Genomic DNA, 25,737 nt, shown 5'->3' with positions numbered 1-25,737 from the left:
TAATCTATTTTATATGAAATGGGGCTATTTTTGTTTTGTTTAAAATTTACATTTACGTATGTAAAACAACTCTCTCTCTCTCTCTCTCTCTCTCTCTCTCTCTCTCTCTCTCTCTCTCTCTCTCTCTCTCTCTCTCTCTCTCTCTCTCTCTCGTAGATTGTTTTCCTGCTTTGCTACGTATGTATGATTTTATATAGATACGGTAAATAATATTTGTAATAACATATTTTATAAAAGCTTTCACTGTAATATCATTATTTATCACTTTCATCATGCGGGTTAAATTCCTTAGTTTGTTTACTGAGCGTACTTTATGACGCCGTCGTTTCAGGCGGCGTCATAAAGAAAAAAATTTCATTTGGAAGTCCTAAGAAAAATTAAGTAAAACATTAGTAATAACCAAATCAACATACTGTACTGAATAATCAATATAATTGATGCAAAAACTAACCTATAAACAGATGTGTAAATGCGTTTGTTTCTTCATTAGGATCAGAGATAAACGTAAACAAAACATTGGTTGCCATTTTTTATCGTGCTTTTTGGCGTGTTTAGGAAACGCATGATATAAAGTCGCCTTTAATATTTGTGCCTGTTTTAGTTTAGGGTACTGTATTACATGCATTAAGTGTTCTGTACATTAAAGGGTAGTTTGTTAACAGTACTACGTACAAGGGAAGGTTTTAAAAGTCTGAATATACATGTTAAATAAATAGGTAAATATGGTGTTACTACTTCGCGGATTTTCACCTATCGCGGCCGCATCTGGAACCTATCTACCGCGATAAACGAGGGTTCACTGTAGTTGCTTTAACAGTTTTATCGACAACGTATGAATATCCATTATGAAGTAACTTTCGGCCACCACGTCCTGTCTTGGTAAATTCCATGGTTAAACTGGCTTTTTTAAACAAATAAATTCCATAGTGAAATTCGAGTAAAGGAAAAAAATATAAATATAAATAACTACAGAGCATGAATAGTAAACTAGCATATTGTTACTTAAAGAAGTAGTTAAATAGTAATTATCAAATTAGTTAAAAGTTAAAGTTGGAAGAAGAAAACAATCTTAAATACGGTATTTTCTTATTTTTTTATCCATTAACGATACTTATCATTTACATAATAATTTTCTTTTTTATTTATGGCTGAAAGATTAAGTGATTGAAAGAATGAATAGATAAATGAAAGAAATCATTTATCAATTTGCAAGAGAGATATTTATATAGAGTATATAAAAAGAGATATAGTCATTATTCGGCATTTTGTCCGTTCGACTTAACGTCTGTTAGGCATTGTGTCCTTTAGGCATTATGTCTGTTCGGCATTCTGTCCGTTCAGCTTCCTGGCTTCTGCTTCTTGTCCTTCGGCAAAAATGCATTCGGCATCCCGTCCGTGTACCAGTGAAAGGGGTAGCCATCAACCTCCCCCCCTAATTAGCGGGTGCAGTAGTTATACCTCATTTAGAATTGACATGGCTAGTTCAGCTTTGCCAAAAACAATACTGTACACCAAATATAAATAGTGGAAGGTTTGTATTTGTGCTGGAACAACTGCCTTTTATATAGATTTAGTCTCTCTTTAGTTTGTCTCTCAAGAGTTCTATTCCGTCTTGGAGTTCAGGATTCCGTGCTTGTCTAAATCCTGTCTCCTGGTTTTTCTTCAGTGACTGTTTTCTTTAGGGGAGACGGTCATTTTCTCTAGGTGATGGGTGACCCTCCAAACCCCCATAATTTGAGGTGGAGAGAGGACTGGGGAAAATTTTTCTCGACTCAACAAGTGAGGATGAAGTATGGGCTTCCTTTCCCAGATTTGGTCTATTTCTCTTCGAAGCGGGCGTTGTCTACGCTTCTTAGTAAGATTGATTCCTAAGTCAGACCAGAGTTCCACCACAGCAGTAGGATAAGAGGTTTCTTGCCCTTCTTTACCACTCAAGGTTTAAGAGGGGGAATCCCAAGCAGAAGATCCTTCTATGCTTATCATTCATATCCATAGGGCCACGGTTTGGGCCACCACCTGGACCTTTCAGGAGGATGTCTCGACCTTGATGAGTTGCGGAGAAAGTTCTCACGGATTAAATTAGCATAGGATCTGTCATGGGGGGGGATAACCTGGGTTGAGTTGAAAGCTTGTCTTGCATGCGAAGAAAAAAAGTTGGCACGTGTGGTGACATCATCACAGCTGAGCTAGCGGCGCGTACAGCATTGTCTGGCTGAATCCTGAAAAGCGGTAGTTTCCGTGGTTATCTTACTCAATTTTCCTACTTTAGTAGATAATGAAGGAGAAAGTAAATTGCTTGTACTTCAACGGCATCTCTCCATAGAAGCTTCTTTTTATCAACACAAGCAATGAAATATCCCAGCAGCTTTGGGGTGTGGATGCAGCCGAAGTCTGACCACCCTTATCATAAGCCTTTAAAGTGTTCTTAAAATTCTGTAGAGGAGATCTAAGCTTTGGCCCTCCATAGTTATAAGGCTAACCTAGTTTATGAGAACGTGTTGGGGATTGCTAACTTTCCTCTTCCAAGAAGAATGCCTCATAACTCAAAGAAATTAGTCTCAATCCTAGGATCCCTCCAACGGGAACATCTTTCTAAACAAGCCTGTTCATTTTCCATAATCATGGTTAATATGCTAGGACCTAGCTTAGGGCCAGAATCTTTAACAAGGGCCGGCTCAAGGTCTCGCTGTGCGCACATGGCACTATTCTGGATATTGAGTGTGTCACCTATTGTAGATAAAGTTTCGGGGAAATCCCAACATGAAAAACTTAAGGAAGGTTCTTCCGCATAGGAGAAGACACAGTAAAGAAAAATGACAAATTCGAAGATAATTAGTATTTTTCCTAACCATACAAACCTTAGCTATTTACATTGGGTTTACCTTTTAGCGCAGCTGAAATAACGAGCCAATAGTTTTAACGAGGGTTAATTACCCCCGCGCTAGTTAGCGGGGGGTAGGGGAAGGGTAGCTTGCTCCCCCCCCCCCACACACACACACACCAGTGACTTGCTTCACTTCACTTAGAGGTAGGACTTGACTTGGGGGTCAGGGATGTCGGGCACATGTGTGTAAATAGCTAAGGTTTGTATGGTTAGGAAAAATACAAATTATCTTCGAATTTGTCATTTGTTCCGTAACCGAAATACAAACCACGCTATTTACATTGGGTGACTTACCCCTTAGGAAGAGTGGAAAGTCCCCAGCCTTACTGACTTCAGCTTGCCCGGGGGCTCAATCCCTCAGTGAGCAGCACTAGAGAAAAGGAGCCCCTGTACCTCACAAGTTCCTAGCATCACTAGGAATGAGTGGCCTACATAAGCAGTGCGTGGAGGAGTGTGTGACTCGTCCTATGAAGTTGACCTTGAGACCTTTAGATAAGAATCTAGGATAGGACGTTCCCAATACCACCTCGTCAGGGTATGGGGGACGCAACAGTATTAAGCTTAATACTAGGTGCACAAAGAAGCATGGGTTACCTGCAGAGGTCGAGGTCAGCTATGCTAGGACCAGGATGCTGCTTCCCCAAAAGAGGGGAGAATGAAGAAAGAAGTAAGGGTCAGACATACTCTTTCATTCACGCAGACTAAGACCGGGTAACAACGCCCTCAACCTACTGCTACTTGTCCAAAAAGGAGCCTGAGGTTAGACCAGCTGTTGTGCAGCCACCACAGGGCCGATAGAAAACGTATCGAGGCTCCTGTGGGTTACGTCTTGCAGGTAGTGGGCTGTGAAGGTCGTCTGACGCTTCCAGACCCCAGCTTGAAGTACCTGCGTCACAGAGAAGTTTCTCTTGAAGGCCAGGGATGTAGCAACACCCCTGACATCGTGTGCCTGAGGGCGACGTGACGGAGGAGGGTCTGGATTCAAGGCATGGTGGATAACCCTTCGAATCCAAGCTGAGATTGATTGATTGATTGATTGAAAGTTTTCTGGCATCCTCCAAGCTGAGATGGTGTTCCTGGTGACCCTCCTCTTAGTCCTGCCTGTGCTCACAAACAAAGCTCGCACTTGAGGACGGACTGCAGCAGTTCTCTTCAAGTAGTGCCTCAGACACCTCACTGGACATAGTAGCAGCTGGTCTGGGTCGCTTGTTACAGAACGGAGACTCGCGATCCTGAAAGAGTCGAAGCGAGGATCCGGCACTCCAGGATTCTGAGTCTTGGCAACAAACTCAGGGACGAACCTGTACGTTACCTCCCCCCATCCCCTTGAATGGGCGATGTCGTACGAGAGACCATGAAGTTCACTAACTCGCTTGGCCGAAGCCAAAGCGAGTAGGAAAGCCATCTTCCAAGAAAGGTGGCGATCGGAGGCCTGGCGTAATGGTTCGAAGGGAGGTCTCTTAAGAGACCTGAGGACTCGAACCACGTTCCAAGGAGGTGGTCTCACTTCCGACTGGGGGCAGGTAAGCTCATAGCTACGTATGAGTAAAGAGAGTTCTAGCGATGAAGAAATATCCACGCCCTTCAGCCTGAAGGCCAAGCTTAAGGCTGAGCGGTAGCCTTTCACTGCCGAGACAGAAAGGCGCATTTCTTCCCGCAGATAAACGAGGAAGTCCCCTATTGCTGGAATAGTGGCATCGAGTGGAGAAATACCCATTCCACGACACCAACCACAAAAAACTCTCCACTTTGCTTGGTAGACTCCCTCAGAGGACCTTCGCAGGTGCCGAGACATTCTCTCCGCAACCTGTTGCGAAAAGCCTCTCTCCGCGAGGAGACGCTGGATAGTCTCCAGGCGTGAAGCCGAAGCGAGGTCACGGCCTTGTGAGGGACCCCGGAGTGGGGTTGTCTGAGAAGCTCGTGTCGTGGAGGAAGTTCCATCGGGAGCTCCGTCAGGAGCTGCAGAAGGTCCGGGAACCATTCCGCGTGATGCCATAGCGAAGCTACCAGAGTCATCGAACAGTTGACCGATAGTCTGGTCCTGTTGAGCACCCTTCTCATCAGACAGAACGGTGGGAAGGCGTACTCGTCGATGTTGTCCCACCGTTGCTGGAAAGCATCTTGCCAGAGTGCCTTGGGGTCCGGGACTGGGGAGCAGTACAGGGGCAGCTTGTAGTTCAACGCTGTCGCGAACAACTCCACAGTCAGGGAACCCCACAAAGTCAGGACTTTGTTGGCTATCTGAGGATACAAAGACCACTCAGTACTCACTATCTGCGAGGCCCTGCTCAGACTGTTGGCGAGCACATTCCTCTTGCCAGGAATGAAGCAAGCTGATAGTGTTATCGAGTGGATTTCGGTCCACCTCAAAATCTCTACTGCAAGATGGGATAGCTACTGCGAAAAAGTGCCTCCCTGCTTGTTGATATAAGCCACTACCGTGGTGTTGTCGCTCATCACCACCACGGAGTGACCCGCCAGGGACCGTTGGAACTGCTGAAGAGCCAGAAAGACGGCCTTAATTCTAGCAGGTTGATGTGTAGGCACTTTTCTGATTCTGACCAAAGGCCTGAGGCCCTCTGGTTTAGAACGTGCGGCCCCCACCCTTCTTTTGACGTGTCCGAAAACAGAGTCAATTCCGGGGGGAGGACGAGAAGACCCACTCCCTTCCGCAGGTTCTCGTCGACCAGCCACCACCGCAAGTCCGTCCGTTCCAAAGACCCCATCGGGATCAGAATGTCCGGAGAATCGGATCCTTGATTCCACCGGGACTTGAGCCGCCACTGTAGGGATCTCATCCTGAGGCGGCTGTTTGGAACCAGACGAGCCAGGGAGGATAGGTGACCTAAGAGACGCAACAACGACTGGGCGGGGAGCTCTTCTTGCCTGAGGAAGGGTTCCGCCACCCTCCTCAGCCTTGCTATCCGGTCGTCTGATGGAAAGGCTTTGTGGAGATTGGTGTCTATTAGCATGCCTAGATAAACCAGTCGTTGGGACGGCTGCAGAGAGGACTTCTCGAGGTTTACCACGATCCCCAGATCCTGGCAAAGATCCAGAAGCCTGTCTCGGTGCCGAAGAAGGGTCGACTCCGAGTCTGCTAGGATCAGCCAATCGTCCAGATAACGAAGGAGACGAATGCCATTCCTGTGCGCCCAAGATGAAATCAGGGTGAACACTCTGGTGAACACCTGAGGAGCTGTGGAGAGACCGAAACACAGCACCTTGAACTGGTAGATCTTGTCGTCTAGGCAGAATCTCAGGTACTTCCTGGAAGACGGATGGATTGGGATCTGGAAGTACGCGTCCTTTAGATCCAGTGTGCACATGAAGTCTTGTGGTCTCACCGCAAGTCTGACCGTGTCTGCTTTCTCCATGCTGAACCGGGTTTGCTTGACAAACCCGTTCAGAGCTGAGAGGTCGATGACAGGTCTCCAGCCTCCAGACGCCTTCTTTACAAGAAAGAGTCGACTGAAGAAGCCTGGGGACCTGTCGACGACCTCCTGGAGAGCACCCTTCTCGAGCATGGTCTCGACTTCGGCCCGAAGGGCCAGCCCCTTTGCCGATCCCATGGCATAGAAGCTCAACGACACTGGATTCGCTGTCAGGGGAGGTTGAGATGTTGTGAACGGGACGCGATAGCCTAGGCCGATCACTGAGACCGTCCAAGCATCGGCCCCGTGTTGCTGCCACCTGCGGACGCAACGCTGAAGGCATCCCCCCACAGGTGGACACGCAGGGGGACTGCCATCCCTAGGGCTTGCGGCCGCGGCCGCTACCCCTAGGAGTCTTGCCTCCCCTGGAGGACTTACCGCCCCTGTTGACCTTGGCTGGAATGGGTTGGGGCTTAGACACCACCTTCTTAACTGCCGGTGCCTGCTTCGGAGCCTTACGAGGCTGCTGCTGCTGGAGCAGCGGAGCTGGAGGCTTATAGGGCCGAACTGTAAGGGCCCTATGGAGGAGGGAGTCCGTGCTGGATTTCCTCCACCTCTCAGCCGTTCGCTCCATGTCCTGAGGCTCAAACAGGTTCTCCCCCAGAAGGGAAGCATGTCTGAGCCTACACACATCCACGGCGGGGACCTTCGGATGGAATCTCTTGGACACAGCATCGTGCCGCTTCAACACCGAGTTGGCCCACAGGGTGGTAACCTGGTGCGCCAAAAACTCAATGGAGCAGGTGCCCGAGAGTAAGAAGGTCTCCAGGGCCTTCCTATTGGTCTCCTTGGACAAGTCCTCGGAGCGCAATAGGATGCACAGAGTTCCTAGCCAAAAGTCCAGCCACGAAGTGGCCTGCATGGCACACTTCGCGACCTTTTCATGGCTAAGGATCTCTGCCGCCGAGAACGACACCTGCCGGGCAGAGAGCTTCTCAAGGGGAACTCCCTTCGCCAGCTCCTCCACGGAGTGATGGAGAGGAAGAGCGAGGCTGGACTCACCCAAGATCTCAAAATACCTCCTCTGCTGAAGACGAGGAGGAAGGATGAGCTTGTTCCCGGCAGAGGAACGACTGGAGGAGGCAAGAATCGCGAGCTGAGCGTTGGCCCTAGCTCTGGCACTCTTCAGACCCCAAGACCAGGGCAGAGCCGCACTGGACTTAGGGGCCTTCCGAACGTCAAACACTTCGTCCAAGATAGTGTCCTTGCCTTCACGGGGGGCGATCACGGGGTCCATAAGCCCGTTAAGTTGCCTTATCAGGCTCAGGACCTGCCAGAAGGCATGTTCGGATTCCTGCTGATCTCCTCCTTGCGGGCTGGCAGCTAAGTCTCCTGTCCCCGGAATCTCTTCCTGGGGTGAAGCGTGGACGTTCCCCCGGGGAGCCGCGGGTTCCTGGCGAATCCTCGAAGATGATTTCGGGACGGTCTTGGAGTCCTTGGATTCCCTCCTGGGAGAGATACAGGACCCCAACAAAAGAGGTTCGAGGAGCCCCTTCCTCACGAGACGACTCTCCTCCATGAAGCGAAGTCTCCCCCCTTGGTGCCGAGGGGAAGACTACCGCTTCACTGGACTCACCCGAGGACGGAAAAGCCTCGTCCACGGGAGAAGGAGAAAACGCTCGAGCAGGATAAGGGGGCTTCGCGACAGACCTCTTGGGAACCAACTTCGCCCTGGGGGAAGTCACCACGAAGTCCACTCCTCTCTTTCTCTTCAGCGTAGGAGAGGCAGCCGTTGGTTTGTTGCCCTGATCGGCGAGTGCTGGTTTCATTACCCTCACTAACGGCCGCATCAGAGGACCAAACCAAGTCTGTTGCTCCACGGACACAGAGTCCGAAATCCTCGCTGGAGGGAAAGGGATCGGGCGATCCTTTGGAGTGGACACCACAGTACCTGCCTGAAAAGAAGGGGGGGAAGAATGATGCACTAACCTCTCCGCAGTATCTTCCCTGTCCTGGACTACAGTCCTGCGTTTGGATGGAGGCGATCCCGAGCGCTGTCTAGGAACACGCGTTCCTGCTGCTACCACTGGCTGCGAAATTCGCCGCGAACGATGGTCGCGCAGGCGAGCGATCGCGCGGGCGCGCAGGCGAATGATCGCGCGGGCGCACAGGCGAGTGGACGCGAGGGTGTACAGGTGAACGAGCGCGTGGCCAAGTCGGCGAATGAACACGTTGGCGCAATGGCGAGGGAACGCGTTGCTGCGTGGGCGAGGAAGGTCGCTGGCGACGTAGATCAGCAGGCGAACGCTGACGCGCATGTGAGCGATGGCGCGTTGTCGCATGGTGACGCGTTGGCGAGCGATAACGCGCAGGTGAATGATCGCGCGATGGCGAGCTAGCAGATGGCGAACCATGTCCTTCCAGAACCTCTGGTCGACGACGCGTTGGAGAATGCGAGCGCACAGGCTGTAAATCACGCGGGCGGTCCGGAGATCGCCGATAAACAGGCGATCGTTGATACGTAGGAGAACGCTGACGAACAGGCGATACTAGGATCGTCTGTGAACGCTTGCGGGCAAGGGGGCGACGCGTGAGATCCTGTGAAGGAACAGGTGGCGCGGCGCGTTCACGAACAGGAACAGGAAGAGCGTAGGCGCGTGGGCGAACATGTGCTTTAGAAACGCGCTGGAGAACGCGGACGATGTTGAGTAGACACAAGATGAGGATCGCGAGAGAGCTCAGGAGACTGATGGCGCGCAGGGTGTCCAACAGGGACTGCAGGATGATCAGAGACCACAGGGGAGCGCTGGTGAGCAAGAGGGCGATGATCCTCAAAAGAGCGCTGACGAACGGGAGAGCGCTGACGAGCAGGAGAGCGCTGACGAGCAGGAGAGCGCTGACGAGCAGGAGAGCGCCTGTGCGCTAACACTGCAGAAGGGCGAGCAGGAAAATGCTGGCGCGCTAAGCGCTCTTCAGGAACCACAGGATGTAGGATGTCCTCAGGAGAGCGCTGACGAGGAGGGCGAACATCAGGAGAGCGCCGGCGAACAGGAGAGCGCTGACGAACAGGAGAGCGCTGACGAGCAGGAGAGCGCTGACGAGCAGGAGAGCGCCTGTGCGCTAACACTGCACGTGAAAGGGATGAATCCCTTTGCCCCGAAGGGACCATTGCCCGTCGGGTGACGAGTTCCCCAGAAGGTGAAGTTCGAGTAGGAGAACGGTCTGCAGAGAGGTCCAAAGGAGCAGGAGCTGTAGGCTGAGTACGACGATAAGAGTCCCCTTCGGAGGAAGATGATCCAAAAAGGCGCCTCTTAACCCCCTTATAAGGGGAAGGGAGGCCCTTGCGACGCAGCGGACGGTGAGCCTTACGGCGAAGGCGGCCACGGGGAAGATCATCAGGACCATCAGTCCTCCGAAGGGGAGTCTCAGTCAAGGCACTTCCCTTAGAGGGAAGCTGAACAGCAGAAGAGCCCGTAGGACTCACTTCCCCCTTCGAAGGATGTACGGAAGGGGGAGGAGAGCCGTCAGCACCATAATCCTCAACTGCACCTGCAGAGGATTGCCCCACCCCGTCGGAGGCCTCTGCCACCACGACGTCGACGATAGACAGAGGGTCTACCTCTGCTACCGCCGGCGACTGCTTAACGGCGGCCCCCAACGAGACAAGGTCAATCAAGGCGACCCTGGAGGGCAAGCCCTTAAGCCCCAGGGAAGCCCAAATCTGTAAAAGATCATCATTAGACAATGAATTATCAATAACCTCCCCCGGAGGAGGAGGGGGAACCACCCCGCTTTGGGAGGCGACGCCCTCTCCCCCTACCCAAGGTCGGGAAACAGAACTAGGATCTGCGCTACCACTCGGCCGACTCTCCTTAGGAGCCGGACGAGGGGGAGCTTCGGAGGAGGTTTGGGCGGCGAAAGAAGAGTCCCAAGAACCTTCCTCCTTCAAGGCAACCCCCGAAGGAGAACGGTCTCTCTTGGACTTCTTCTTACGCCGGCGGCCAAACCTCTCCCACTGGGAGGCAGACCACACCCTACAAGTTTTCCTGGTCACACCGTCGGCCCCGACACTGAGGGCAAATGGTGTGAGGATCTGTATCCAAGGCCAACATAAAGGTCCCACAAGGGCGGCCGGCAACACCAGGGCACGTACGCATAGCAAAGATAATATAATAGGTAGTCAACTTCAAAAACACACACAAGCTGTAGTAAAGAAAAAGCAGAAAAAAAGATTAAAGGCTGTCAACGAGGACGATGGACAGACACGTCTGTTCATCGCCGAGCCAAAAGTGAAGTGAAGCAAGTCACTGGTGTGTGGGGAGGGAGGGGTAGCAAGCTACCCTTCCCCTACCCCCCGCTAACTAGCGCGGGGGTAATTAACCCTCGTTAAAACTATTGGCTCGTCATTTCAGCTGCGCTAAAAGGTAAACCCAATGTAAATAGCGTGGTTTGTATTTCGGTTATGGAACAAATGTAAGTTTCCTGCGATGAGAAAAATATCTCTCCTATTAGGAGGAAGTCCACAGCCTTCAGTACTTACATGGTGATTCCTTTGAACATTACTTGTCTAGTCAAGAGGAACAAAAAAGGTGTGTGTCTATGTCTGCCCAGCTCATAAGGTTGCCACAATAATCACTACCAAGATTTACTAAACATAAGCACTCGCTTGTAACTCACAGATAATGAATAATCGCTCAATTGACTGTGAATTTAAAATTAAAAAACAGAAATCAAGAGTACTAAACACTGGCAAAACACTGGGGAGTTGAAAGGTCCAAAGAAATGATTCACAAACTCCAGGCCTTAAAATATTTCCCCTTCATTCAAATAGACTATTACCTTTACAATTAATTTTAAACCATAGTGTCATTCAATGTTAAATTTTTTACGGTTTTCAAGTAAATAAGTTTCATGTAAAATCAAGTGGTACTGTACTGGCTTACAATGAATAATACATTTTATTCACCTCTACAACTAACCTTAGCTTGCAAAGCCTGCATACGATGAGCATCAATTTCAGCAGAACCAAGAGTTTCTTTGATGTAAGTGAGAGCATCTGAAGGTCTATTGGGCTCTTCATATAAGCGTACCAACACATCTGTAAGTGCAGACATCACCCCTGACTTCTCAACATAGGTACGGAACTTTTCCCGTTCAGAATCCATAGTCTGAAACATTGAGAAAAAAAAATCAAAGACTATACTATGCAGAGTATAAAAAAAAATCCAAAGAAACTTTATATAGCATTAGATAATCTATAGCTATCAATACTGCGTTGCCATCTCTAATTACCATTAATTAATAAAATCACACATTTCATTTTATGTATACTGCACTAAAAGAAACATTTCATATGTATAAAACTACTTTAAAAAATGTCTTTGATAGCCTTGGTAGGAATGACAAAAATTCACAGTTCAATCATCATTACTGTACTAGCTAAGCTACATCCCTAACTTGAGATGCAGGATGCTAAAAGGCCAAGGGCTCTAACAGGGAAAATAACCCAGTGAGGAAAAATAAATACAGTAAATAAACTATGTATGAGAGGTAATGAATAAAAAATATAAAATATAATAAGCTCAGTAACAACGTTAAAACAGATCTGTCATACATGAACTATGAAGAGACTTACATTAAAGTGTTCAACATAAAAACATTAAGTGAAAGTTTGAACTTGTGAAGTTCCACCAATTCAACTGCCAGATTAGGAAGATCATTCCACAATCTGGTAACAGCTGCAATATACAGTATCTAGAATATTGTGAAGTCTTGAGCTTTATAATGGAGAAGGAAAGACTTAAGAATTAACTGCATATCTAGTACTATGTACAGAATGATACAGTCAGGGAAGATATGAATGCAAAGGATGTTCAGAATTGTGAAAAATCTTTTGCAACAAGTATAAGGAATAAATTGAACGAAGATGCCAAAGATCAATATCAAGAACAAGAATAAGAAATTCAATAGATGCAAATTTTGTCTAATAAAGATGAGAAACAGCAGCTGAAGACCAGACAGGAGAACAATACTCAAAATAAGGTAAAGTGAAAGAATTAAAACGTACTTTCAATACAGACTGATCACCAAACATCTGAATATGCCAATTTTTTGCGCAAGTGAAGAAACATGACATTCGTAGATAAATTGTATTTTTCCTAACTATACAAACCTTAGCTATTTATTAGGGGTATTACTTTCGGCGGAGCTGAAATGACGAGCCATTAAACTTTAGCGAGGGTTAACTACCCACCGCTAGTAACTTGCTATCACTCCCACACCTGTGATTCAGTTCACTTTGCTTGGAGGTAGGACTTCAAGGGGGACAGGGCTGGAGGGCAAGTTTGGTTAAATAGCTAAGGTTTGTATAGTTAGGAAAAATACAATCTATCTACGAATGTCATTTGTTCCGTAACTGGAATACAAACCAGGCTATTTATTAGGGGTTATTTATTAGGGGTGACTCGCCCATTAGGAAGGGTGGACGTACCTGCCAATCTGGCTTTTGGCTTTACCCGGGGGCTCCTTATCTGGGTATGTTAGTACTCAAAAATAAGGAGACCCTGCGCCTCGCTAAAACCTTGCTACGCAAGGTCGGGGCCTACGCAGGCAGTGTGTTGAGATATTTAGAAGTGCGACTGTCTAGGTAAAGTTATTCAAGTCTCTTGTAGGAAAAACTGTTGAAACCAAGACTTTCCCAATACCTCCGCGCCAGGGTATGGGGATGCAAGAGTATTAGCTTAATACTAGGTACACAAGGGAGCATGGTTTACCTTCAGTTTGAACTCAGCTTATACAGAGAACCCAGGATGCTGCTTTCCCCACGAGAGGGTAGGATGAAGAAAAGAATAAGAGCCAGTCAAATCTTTTCATTCACGCAGACTAAAACCGGGTAACAGAGCCATCAACCTTATACTACTTGTCCAATGAGGAGCTTGAGGTATACAACCAGCTGTTGTGCAGCCACCACAGGACCGATAGAGATCGTATCGAGGTCCTGTGGGTCACGTCTTGCAGCAAAAAGGTTGTGAAAGTCACCTAGAGCATTCACATCCTTACTTGTAAAACCTGCATCACAGAGTACAGTAAAGTGCTTAGAAGGGCCAAGGGCATAGCTATGCCCCTGACATCGTGAGTCGTCATGTTGGGTGAGGCTCTGGATTCAGGGCATAATTGGTGACTGTAAATCCAGCAGGGATGATGTTTTGCTGATCCTCTAGTCTTTCCCAGTGCTGATGACAAGAGAAGGGACCCGGGTGGGCTGTTGCTGTTCTCCCTAAGGTAGAGTCTCATACCTTACCCTGGGTACAGTAACGAATGATCTGGATCGTCAGTTACCGAGTGGAGACTTGTGTAGGATCCATCACCTCTGGAGACTGTCTGGCAACATACTCGGGGACGAAACTTGACGTTGCCTTTCACCCTTCTCATTAATAGGCAATGTCGAAAGAGAGACCATGAAGTCCCTTGACTCGTATGGGTGCTGTCAAAGTGTGTAAGAACACTGTCTTCTAAACCAGATGAAAATTTGTTGCCTGGTGAAGTGGAACATAAGGAGGTCTCCTAAGAGACCGGAGAACTTGAAACATGTTCCGAGAGGAAGGTCTCAATTCCGACTGGGAAAAGGCAAGTTGTAAGTCCGTATAAGTTAGGAAAGATCTAGCGATGCGAGGATGTCCATTCCTTTCAGTTTGAAGGCGAGGCTCAAGGTTGAGTGATAATCTTGACTTGTTGAAACTGAAAAGGGGGGTCTTTTCCTCTTGCATATACTCGAGGATTCCACTATTCCTGGAATAGAGATATCGAGTGGAGAGAGACGCTTTCCCATGATACCAACCACAGAAGACGTTATACTGCCTGGTAGACTGGTGCTGAGGAATTCCTCAGATATCTAGACAACCTTTACGCAACTCATTGCGAAAAGCCTCTGCGAGAGAGGAGGTACTGGGTAGTCTCCAGGCGTACAATCATAGCGAACCTATAGCTTGTGGTAGATGTCGAAGTGTAGTTGTCTGTGATGTGGAGAGGGTTCTCTTGGAGACTATCAGGAGCTGCAGAAGGTTTGGAAATAGTTCTGCGTAATGACATAGCAGAGCTATGAGAGCCCTTGAGAGGCTGACCGATGTTCTAGCCTTCTTGAGTGCCCTTCTCCAGACAAAACAGAGACGAGACGTAAACGTTATTCTTGTACCCACCGTTGTTGGCATGTTTCTTGCCAGAGAGCCTTGGGGTCTAGGACTGGAGAGCAGCGGAAGCCTGAGGTTCAGGGGCGTTGCGAACAGATCAAAAGTTGGAGAACCCCGTAAAGTCGGGACTTTGTCGGCTACAAGGTGATCCAAAGACCATTCGGTACACCTTATCTGAGATGCTGTGCACAGATTGTCGGCGAGCACATTCCTCTAGTCTGGAATGAAGCGGGCTGATAGTAGTACCGAACGGACTTTGGCCCATCTTAATATTTATACTGCTAGATTGGAAGAGGCTGTTGGCAAGTCCCTTCTTGCTTGTCATGTGAGCCTCTATGTGGTGTGTGGTGTTGACGCTCATCACATCACTGTGTAGCCCGTTAGGAACTGATGAGGCTGCTGAAGGACTGGATAGTTGGCCTTCATCTCTTAAGAGATTCAAGTGAAGGTACTTTCGGACTCTGTCCACAGGGATGGGGTCGTGTGGTGCAGCACTATGGTCCCTCCCCTCTTCTTCTGACGTGTCTAAGCAGAGCATCAAGTCTGAGGGGTGGGGAAGGATGAGAAGGTTATACCACTCCGTAGATTCTCGACTGACACTCATCCCTTGAGGTTCCTCCAAACTTCTGGTCTCATGAGGGTCAGAATGTCTGGGGGATCGAGGGCCTGATTCCAATCGGACGAAAGTCACTCTGGGCTGGGTGTTCTCTTTTTAAGAAAGTTTTGTGTAGATTGGTGTCTAGAATCATTCCCAGATACACTGGATCTTGGTAAAAAAAAGACTTCAGAAGTTCCGGTGCTAATGCAAAGTTGCCACCGAGCCTGCTAAGGTCAGTCAGTCGTCCAGAAACGGAGGAGACAGAAGCCGATCCTGTGAGACCAGGATGGGTGTAGTGGAAAGACCGAAGCACAGTACCCTGAACTGGTGTTTCTTGTTTGTCTAGAATGAATCTTCAATCCTTCCTAGACGGATGGTTTGGGCCTGGAAGTATGCGTCCTTTAGGTCCAGCATGCAAATGAAGACCTGAGGTCTTAGCCCTTGTCCGAACTCCAACATGGTGTGGACATCGACCAAAAGGGACAGCTCCTTGCGGATCCTTTCGCATGGGAGATTGTTGACGCTGGGGTCTTGACTCGTGGCGTAAAAGATCGGACGCAATACCCTGTGCAAGGATTCTTCCTTGGTAGAGCAATCCTTTAACTGATAGAAGTAAGGCAACGCTTAACTCTACCATGCGCCTTGATGGGATTGATGCTATTCCTTAAAGCAGCATCCGTCTGGCGAATGTTAATCAATGGTTACTGTGCAGTTGGCGGGTGCTCGCAAGTAGTCACCTGTCGACAAGCCACTGATGAGGGTTGTCGATCGTTTGCCGATCACTTTAGTGGATTGATGTGATGGTGAACGGCCAGTAGCGAGAAGTGTGTCGTATACATTCTGATCTAGGGAACCACGGGCAGAGGTTGAGTAGTAAGCCCGAGTCACGAACTGCTGGTGAATTGTCGATGATCAGTGAAACGGCGATCTGCGAGCCGAAGATGGTAACTGACAGGCAGAAGAAGGCTGTCTGGTCAGTCAGACAAGGTAGGTTGGCAATAAATGAGTTGGTAATCTCCTTGGTGAGCCCTAAGAGACAGCAGAATAGTTTAAGGATAGTCAGTTGGTGATGGTGAGCCATTGATGATCAGCGATCGATCGCGGACCGGTGATCGGTGAGCTAGAGATCAGCAAGCTGACAATGGGCTGGTCAGAGATCAGCAAGCTGACAATGGGCTGGTCAGAGATCAGCAAGCTGACAATGGGCTGGTCAGAGATCAGCAAGCTGACAATGGGCTGGTCAGAGATCAGCAAGCTGACAATGGGCTGGTCAGCGATCAGGGAGCTAAGGAAAGATGAGCTGCCAATCGGCGATCTAGTGATCAGCAAGCTGATGACAGGTTATTGACTAGCAATCGGCGATCGGCACGCTAGCAATCGGAGATCGTTAGTAAATGGAGAGACTAGAGATCAAAGATCAGAGAGAGATGAGCTAGCAATTGGTGACCTGGTGATCGGGCGAGCTAGCGATCAGCAAATGGTCATCTAGCGATCAGCCGGTTGATGATTTCTTGCTTGCTGACGGTGGTACTGTCAAGAAAAAACTCCAGAAGAGACAGGGACCAAGGGCTCCCTGTGAGGAGTCTTGACCGATGGTAGATGCCTTTTGATTCCCCTTGGAAGATGGAATCTTCGGGATCTTCAACCCTTCGGTGAAGACTCTTCCATCCTCGGCGACCATCCGGGACGTAAAATCGTTTCTGCGTTCTAAGTCCTGGCAGCAGTTTGGAGGCACCTTGGCTCCTGGGGGCGTCCGCTTGGCTCGCTATGAATTTATCAATGTGGTCCATTCCAAGCTTCACGTCCGGTGCCAGAGGGAGGGTTGGGGATGGTTTTTGCTGGACCGGGTTGTCCACCAACCTGTTTAGCCCGGAGAGCCAGGCCTGCTCCGCCGATGGCTTAGGATCGTCCAGCCTGTGGTGTCGCCTGATGAGGGCTAAGACTTTCCGGTAGGAGACGTCGTCTGAAGAGCACTCTCCTCATTCTATGAAGCCTTCCGCTACCTGGTCCTCCGCATGGGGTGCCTCGTTGGTCACGGATGACGCCGCGCGGCCGGCCAGATCCTTCCTCTCACGTCGAACCACTGGAGCGGTGACTTGCAGCGCGGTCGGACCCGCTGGGACGGGAGTAGCCATGATGGGTCTACCCCCTCCCGCGAAGCCGTGGATCTCCCAAGATCTACCGGCTGGCCCTGTGGCTCGGGAAGAGCCACCGAGGGACCGGGAGCCGGGGCCATGCTGCCAGGCCGAAGGAGCGGATCTTTCCGCTGCCCGGATGGAGCCGGTACCTTCGCGGACTTATGCTTGGAAAAGGCCACTTGGTGAGCCGACTTCGGGCGACAGCCGGGCCTACAGGAAGACCCGTATCGTGAGGGTGATGAAGAGGCTCTAGGGAGCCACCCGGAGGAGCCCGGAGCGGAGGCTACCTTGAGAAGTTCGCTCTGTGGGATTGTCTCTCATACCCACTCATCTCTTGAAGAACGGCCCTTCTTGTGCTTCCTTCTGGAGGTCCTGGCACGTTTCCTGGAATGGCCAGAGCGCGAGCGGGCCCTCTCCCGCTTCTTCCTCAAGTCCCTTGAGACCGCATCTTCCGAGGAGGACGAGTCCGCTGAATCTGAGGTAAACGATGACGGGGAGGTAGACGACCCCGCTGAGTCTTCCGATACGTCCGATGCTGCTGGGGGTTCTTCGTTCGTGTTGTTCCACTGGCGATGGAGGCTGCAAAAAGACGGGCGGGAGCGTCGACGACGGCGCCGGGGGAGACCGCGCAGCCTTCTTGGCGGCGAACCAGCTGTCAAACTCTTCTAATCTCATCAGACATATGAAGGGCGTCCTAGGAGCCGTCCAAGTGATGGAGTCCGAATTCGACGAGCCTGCTTCCTTGTCCGCTTCTCCCCCGGTCGCTGAAGCACCTCAAACGCATAACCACGATGCAGGGGAAGGGGCTGGAGCAGACTTCCCCCACATCGGATCTTCGGACGAGACGGGTCCTGTAGGCACCAGAACCTCGTCTCCCGAACACACTCCCACCTGTACAGACACAACATCCCCCACATCAGGAATATCAGACTCTTGGGGAAGGGCAATGGACCGCTTCCCCACAACGGACTTATCTCGCCCCCTACTCTGGGTAGGGGAAGGCGGCAGGGAACTCTTCTCCGACGGAGCATCGGGTGATGGTAAAGGCGAGGAGATGCTCGCCTTCTTGGGTGATCTCTTGGATGCCTTCTTTTTCTTGGTCCCGTAGAGAGCCCACTGGATCTCGGGCCAAGACTCGCACTCCGGACACGTGGCTGAGGGGGAACACACACTGCCCCTACATGAAGAACACAGGGTGTGGGGATCAACCTCCGGCTTAGAGAGGAACGCTCCACAAGATTTACCAGCCATAGGCCCGGGGCAACGACGAGGATACTCCATAATCGAACACTAAAGCACCAAGCAACACAGGGACACAGGTGAAAGAGGTGGATAAAGGAATCTAAGGTGAGGGTTGAACACGTGGGAACCGCGTGGGTACATAAAGGGTTGCACAGGAAGAGAGAGCGCAGCGAGATGTTAATCACGTCGCGACCAGAAACTTACTGGTGACCGAGACCTGGCCACGCACGCTCACTGACCCAGGTCGCCTCAGGGCGCGTATTCATCCGCCACAGAGGGACCCACTATAGAAAATGGAGATAGGGGAAACTACACAAAATTCTGATCGGTTGGGAGGAGAATCCCAGATACTCCCTAAGAAAGTAGTTCGAGGTAAGTACTCCGTGTTGGAACAAACTGCTATTATCTGTTTTCGTCTATGATCCTTAGATACCTGGAAGTGTGCATCCTTGAGATCCAGTGTGCACATTAAGTCCTGTGGTCCAACAGCTTATATGACCATGTCTGCAGCCTCTAGACTGAAGCCTGGGGAACCGTCTAGGATCTCTTGGAGAGAACCTTTCTCCAACAGGGTCTGGACTTCGGCCCGAAGAGTCAGCACCTTCATTGTCTCTACCCTCGTCATTCCATTTAGCAACATGTGCTGCACCTGTTGGGTGTCCTCAATGAGGCAATTTTCAGCAGAGCAAAAAGCCAGAGGAACTGGCCATTAGTTATGTGGGATAGTCATGCACAGCTCGTATGCTGACATAGTTGCCATGGGTACCTGCAAGCATTTACTTGTTTCAAACTGCGCATACCTCTACCTGCCCCAAATCCTGCATCTGTGTTATCTTGTCAGATAACCCTGGTCTTCTTGGCTTCCATTTTTGTCACGCGCACCCCAAATAGGTCTCCTCATTTCCAGAGGTGGTGTTGCACTAGGTGCAAGAATGAGTTCTGCAGACGCCTGAACCTGTGCTTACGCTGTGGCTCAACTAGATACCATGTCCTCCAGGTGATGGATACTGCCTGCAGCCCTGGGAAGGAAACCACTGCCTTCCAGACTCTTTCTAGAAGGAGGGCAGTGCCTGTTAGGGCTACTCAGACACTGTCATCCTACTCTAGTTTGACCAGTAGCAGAAAGAGCCGAACCAGAAGTGAATCCAGATCTTTTCAGCTAGTTGTGAAGAAGAGTAAGAAGTCAAGGACCAGAAAGTCTACTGGCTCCAAGATGTTAAACACCAGACTTCCAGTGAAGAAGATGGGGCTCCATCGAAGGAACTTGTGAGCGCTGGGAAGTTTACTCCTAGCATTTTTCTCTGTACGATTAATGGGGCGGGGTATGGGTACTTACGTATTGATTGATTAAATTGTGAACAGCATTTCAGTGTCAAAGTTTGTTAATTTTGGTAAACTGATTAATAGCTACTGCACTAGCGTTGTTTGAATTTGCTTTAGCCAGTTCTGTTATTTTGCCACACTCTCTAAATAGCTTTTCATTATTATCATTATTACTAGCCAAGCTACAACCCTAGTTGGAAAAGCAAGATGCTATAAGCCCATGGCCTCCAGCAGGGAAAAATAACCCAGTGAGGAAAGGAAATAAGGAAATAAGGAAATAAATGAGAACAATTAAGTCATTCTAAAAACAGTAACAACATCAAAACTGATATGTCATATATAAACTATAAAAACTCATGTCAGTCTGTTCAACATAAAATCATTTGCTCCAACTTTGAACTTTTGAAGTTCTACTGATTCAACTACCCAATTAGGAAGATCATTCTACAACTTGGTCACAGCTGGAATAAAACTTCTAGAATACCGAGTAGTATTGAGCCTCATGGTGGAAAAAGCCTGGCTATTAGAATTAACTGCCTGCCTAGTATCAATCAAGAGCTACCAAATATTTACAAATAAGTTCCCAGATTTCGTTCTATAGCAACCATTTTTCCCCACCCTACACTTTAGTTCCAACATGATTACTGTAACAAGATGACACACCCCAAAAAAAGGATCACTCCTATACTAATCGATATACATTGACTGCCGATTAAAATGAAAATTGAGTTTAAAATATGCACAATAACACACTTAGCTATCAGAACCGGTCGTCCAAAATATCTAATTGAATTGCTGTATATTGTGCAACCAACAAATCATCCTCACATGAGAATAGTCACAGATGGTTTCAAAGTATTAGAACCTAGATACATGTCTACTGTAGGTTCTAGTGCCTTTAAATATACGGCCCCGAGACTATACAATAGGCTCCAACAAGACATCCGAATAAATGAAGATAAGGTTTCCAAGAGGAAACTGAAGACTTTCTTATTCCGCGAGTGTTTCGATAGTGACGACATAGCAGTAAGCAAGCAATACGCATTGTAAAATGTTAAACGCTCCAGAATGAACACCATAAAACAGCTATGGAGATCCTGTAGAGTAGGGTTCCCCTGCTGTACAGAGCCAAATAAGCAGCCCTTAAAGTAAGTAGGTATGAATATGGCTGTTAGGTTAGGTTAGGTTGGGAAGTTTAGGTTAGCTGGTGCTCTTATCTTTGTTTCCCTTTTAAAATAGGGCCACATTAAAAATATAAAAGTTTGTGTTTGATAGAATTTCCGAAGAAACAGGCTACGGACGTTAGCCTCGGGATAGTATTTAGGAGTTAATCGTCAATCATACAAACTTAGATTTTGATTGCCTCGTTTATTACTACATAGCAATTCATGGTTATGGGTTTAAATGAATTTAGTAGTAATGATTTAATGAAATATGCTAATAAATTTTGAGAAAATTGTGACAATGTAAAATAAAACCAAATGGTTATCTTACGTTTGTCATGCATTTTTGACCATTATTTTTGCGGGAAATCACTAGTCTTCGGCGTCTCCTAACTTAAAAGCCCTCTGTAACACTGTAATGCCCCATAATTGTTTATATAAGGGTGGTTCGCACTCGTATTCGTTATTAGAAATACATAAAAGTACAAGACAGGGATGACATATAGGCTATATAGCTCGTGTATTTGACAAGGAATAAATGATCGTATATTTACCTAAATAATAGTAAGGAAAATAACTTAAACTGTAATCAATTCACGCCATATTGTGATATGTGAGACAAATATCGTACCGGTAGCAACATCGACCTAGCGTAATAAGTACAGCAACATAGACCTATGACGGTCTAGGACAAGAGTTTCCTTCATTAGTATGGTATAACTTCTGCTGACCATTGGTGAAACGGGAACCGCTTAAAAAACTTGGATTGTATTTTAGTGTAAGTAATGCTTAGGGAATTACGTACCTTCAAAGCGACGTTACTTGGTTGTCTCTCCATTTTCGCACATAAACTTTGCTGGCCCGCCTTGTGTTGAACGCTAAGACTCAAATACAATTGTGACTGAAGACACTGCACTGAATGCGATCTTTTATTGATAATGAAATGTATATGTAATGCTTCTCGCAGAAGTGATATGCCAAAATTCTATTTTTATCATAACTGTACAAACATGTCTCCCTAAGTTATACTTATGTAATCATTCAATATGAAACAAAAGTCTAAGTATGAAAACCATCTTAAAATAAGTTGAGAAAGGAACTATAGAAGAAGTAGGGACCGGCGAATGATTTCATTCTATTATTCCACGGTACAGGCTTTGGAAAAGTGGCATTTTGCTTGTATAGTTTCTTTAATTGTGGGAATTATAAGACTCGTTTTATATATCAATTAACCTAAAATAAATGGAACGTAAATGCGATACAATGTAGATTTATGTTTCTGTGAGCATATATATGACAGGGAGATGAGATAAGAAATTTATAACAGCTACGGCTAGGGGGGAAGCACAGTGCACACAAACATGATAATCCAGGAGTAAAGTATCAGACCGACCAAAGACCCAACACCCAAGCCCCCAGGCCTAACACACACACACACACACTCTCTCTCTCTCTCTCTCTCTCTCTCTCTCTCTCTCTCTCTCTCTCTCTCTCTCTCTCTCTCTCTCTATCATCATCATCATCATCCGGGAGCAGGGTGTAAGAACCCCCTGGCCCCAGCCACCACGCACACACTTGGCTAGGAATTTTTAAATCTAATTTTCGTCCTAGGAACTGGAAAAAAATAAATGCGGCAAAAATCACCAAAGAAACGCATTAAACGAAGCACACTAACCGTTGCATAAGTTCCAGCTGCGATAATTAAAACCGTCCATGCTTCAATTTGTCATAACTATTACTTGGCCAATCAATTTGATTATGTCATAAAAGTCCACGCTTTTCTCTCATCAGCATTATGGCAACATCTCCAAATTAACTGAGAATAATTTATTTTCTCATAAGCCTATATATGTTCGTGAACATTTTGGAATGGATTGTGATTTATGATAACTATGAATTACTATGCAATGCGATTTTTACGAACATGTATACTGTAGGTCTATAGGAAAATAAGATTATTCTTTGTGGTTTGTATAATCCGGCGTAGGGGCGTGTGAGAACGTTCAGCGCCCAAGTGCAGATAGGGGGTAAACCTAACAGTTACGTTATATTTAATAAAAGAAGATATTGGACAACAAGAATTAAAAATTGTCATGGGCACGGGGTAAATGCTAAAAAGCAAGTACGCAACGCAGTAGCTATAGCAAGGGACAGAAGGAAAGATACAAAATAATCGAAACATTGCCAATTAACCAGTCAGGATAGGAGACAGATATTTACTCTGTTGTAAATGATATGCTGGAAATGACAGATGAGAACAAATGTATCTTGATATTACTCGATCTTAGTGCTACTTTTGATATAGTTGTGCATGAACTCATACTTGATGATTTACGGTTCATAGGTATTGAAGATCAAGCTTATGCGTATCTAAAAGATTACTTAGTTGACAGAAACTATCTGTGTACAAATTGAAAACTCTCTTTCATTGGACAGGGGTACCTCCCATGGAAGTGTACTAGTCCCAATCTTATTCTGTATCTATAATATAAGCTATCAAAATTACTACATAGACATGAAGTGAATCTTAAACTATTTGCGGAATATATGCAATTTTACTTCTCCAGATAACATAGATGATACGCTGAAACTTCAAACCAAGTTCTTACCAGTATTAGGGAATGGATGACAGTTAAAGAATTAGAATTAAATTAAGATAAGACTGGGTTTCTTGTGGATAGAAAGAAAAACAGCTCAAGAAATTTTGGTGACTAATATAAATATTATTATTAATAACAACTCGTTACCTATGGGAATCACTTGACTGTAATTTATCTCTCAGTGCTCAAATAGATAATGAAGTAAGAACCGCTGGTTATCACCTTAGAAACATAGTTTTTGTTAAGATACCTGGAAGAATATTCTGTAAAGAAACTTGTGATAACCTGTTATTGTCAGGATTGAATACTGTAACTCCATACTATAAGCTACCCACAGTGCAACTTAAGAAATCACAAAACAATAAAGAGGAGCAAGACTGATAAAAGGTGGCCCACCCAAGAAAGGATTACTCCTATACTAATTGAATTACACTAGCTATCTATTAAAACCACACTACTGTAGAGTTTAAGATAAGTGCAATATCCCATCAAATTATCAGAACCAGCGCCCAAAATATCGATGAGAATTACTACATATCGTGCAGCCAACGAATCGTGTAGACACGAGAATAGTTACAGATGGTTTCAAATTATTGTAGACAAGATATATGGCTACTGAAGGACCTAGAGGCTAGAGCTTTCAAATATGCGACCCCGACTATACAACAAGCCCCCACTAGACATACGAAAGACTGAAGTTATTAAGGCTTTCAAGAAAAAACTGAAGCCTTGTTATTAATTGCTTCGATAATGTGAATTTGATAATTAACACGGAATACGCGATGTGATACTGTATATACCCATGATAAGAATGTATGCGACAAACAAATCATGTAGGTCCTGTGGGGCGCATGCTACGCTTCCCAGGAAAACAGCCCTTCAATACTTAAAGTAAAAACAGATAAAGTAAATGCTACTTCGATTTTTATAAAGATTGCAGATTTCTTAGCCCCAAAGTTATCTGTCATTTTGCTCAAGATAGCAAGAAAGGAGCTTTTAGCACTTTTTAGAGAATTGGTAATGTTACACCATTATGTAAATGTGTTTGTGGTAGCCCAAGTCCAATAGATTACCACCCAATTTTCATAACTCCAATGTTATCTAAAGTTTTTGAACGTCTTTTAGTAAAACGTCTTAATTGGTTTGCTGAAGTTAATCATCTGTTCCCTAGTTTGCAATTTTGATTTCGTAAAGGCCTTGGAGTATGTGATGCCCCTCTTACAATCTCCAATGCTCTACAGAAATCCCTTGATTGTGGTCAGGAAGTTCATATGACTTACCTTGATTTTAGTGCTACCTTTGGCCATGTTACTCATGGGGCCCTTGTTTTCAAACGCAAACAGTTGAGTGTGGGTGGGTCTTTTCTTAGCATCATTATTGAATTTTTTAGTCATTGTTCAAAAAGATTTGTCGTTGATGGGCACCATAGTGAGTATAGGAATGTGATATCTGGTGTTCCTCAGGGTATTGTTCTTGGTTTATTACTTTTCATATTATATACACATAACATGCGGTTTGGCCTAGAAAACAAGCGTGTTGCATATGCAGATGATGCTACTCTCTATGCATCAATTCCATCTCATGAATGTAGACCTGGCGTTGCTGAATCCCTTAATAGAGATCTAGCTAAAATTAGTGCATGGTGCAAATTATGGGGCATGAGGTTGAATATCAACAAAACTCAAAGTATGATTGTATGTAGGTCAAGGACAGTGGCTCCTTAACATCCGGATCTTAGCCAGGACTCAGATCTTAGCATTGACAATTTTTCTTTATCTTTGTATGACTCTGTGACGGACTAAGAAAGGGTTGTTAACTCAAAGGCAGGATGCAATCAACTGAGTTGTTTATTAAGGAACACTCTCCTTTATATACAAAACCTCAAGGCAACAGGACATAACATGTTCGAGAGACAGACAATGTTACAGAGCAAAACCGGAGACATGATCATTCAGGTTCTTCTTAGTGCGAGGGAAGAGCACAGATACAAGCATAATATATAAAAAATAATTTATGTACGATCGTGTGACACACGGTTGGTACATGGCTCCCCCTCTAAAAATGACATACTGAACATGTTAAATAGGTGCCCTGCATCTGGAGAGGTAGTAGTAAAAACTGCGCCGATTAGCAACAGTGAGTGACTGTAGAAGTCGTTGGATGGGGCGCGAGTGAGTGGTGGATGATGGGTGGCTTTGTTGCTGCTCCGGCTCGTCACGGGGTAGGCGAGTA

General features: G+C 46.7%; 1 protein-coding gene across 3 annotated transcripts in view; it reads right to left on the bottom strand.

Moving 5' to 3' along the window:
• Positions 1 to 21,867, bottom strand: part of LOC137657759 (c-Myc-binding protein-like) — a 91,637-nt gene extending 69,770 nt beyond the window's left edge. For all 3 annotated transcript variants that reach the window (XM_068392250.1, XM_068392248.1, XM_068392249.1), the window contains exons 1-2: positions 21,711 to 21,867; positions 11,235 to 11,423 (exon numbers count right to left, since the gene is read on the bottom strand). In XM_068392250.1, the coding sequence (XP_068248351.1) occupies positions 11,235 to 11,423; positions 21,711 to 21,743 (222 nt within the window). In that variant the 5' untranslated portion in view covers positions 21,744 to 21,867. The remainder of the gene's footprint in view (positions 1 to 11,234; positions 11,424 to 21,710) is intronic.
• Between the last annotated feature and the right edge of the window lie 3,870 nt (positions 21,868 to 25,737).

This window comes from Palaemon carinicauda, chromosome 18 (genome assembly GCF_036898095.1).
Source record: "Palaemon carinicauda isolate YSFRI2023 chromosome 18, ASM3689809v2, whole genome shotgun sequence".
Lineage (NCBI taxonomy): Eukaryota > Metazoa > Arthropoda > Malacostraca > Decapoda > Palaemonidae > Palaemon > Palaemon carinicauda.
Note: the sequence above shows the minus strand (reverse complement) of the source record. Positions and strands in the feature narration are given on the sequence as shown.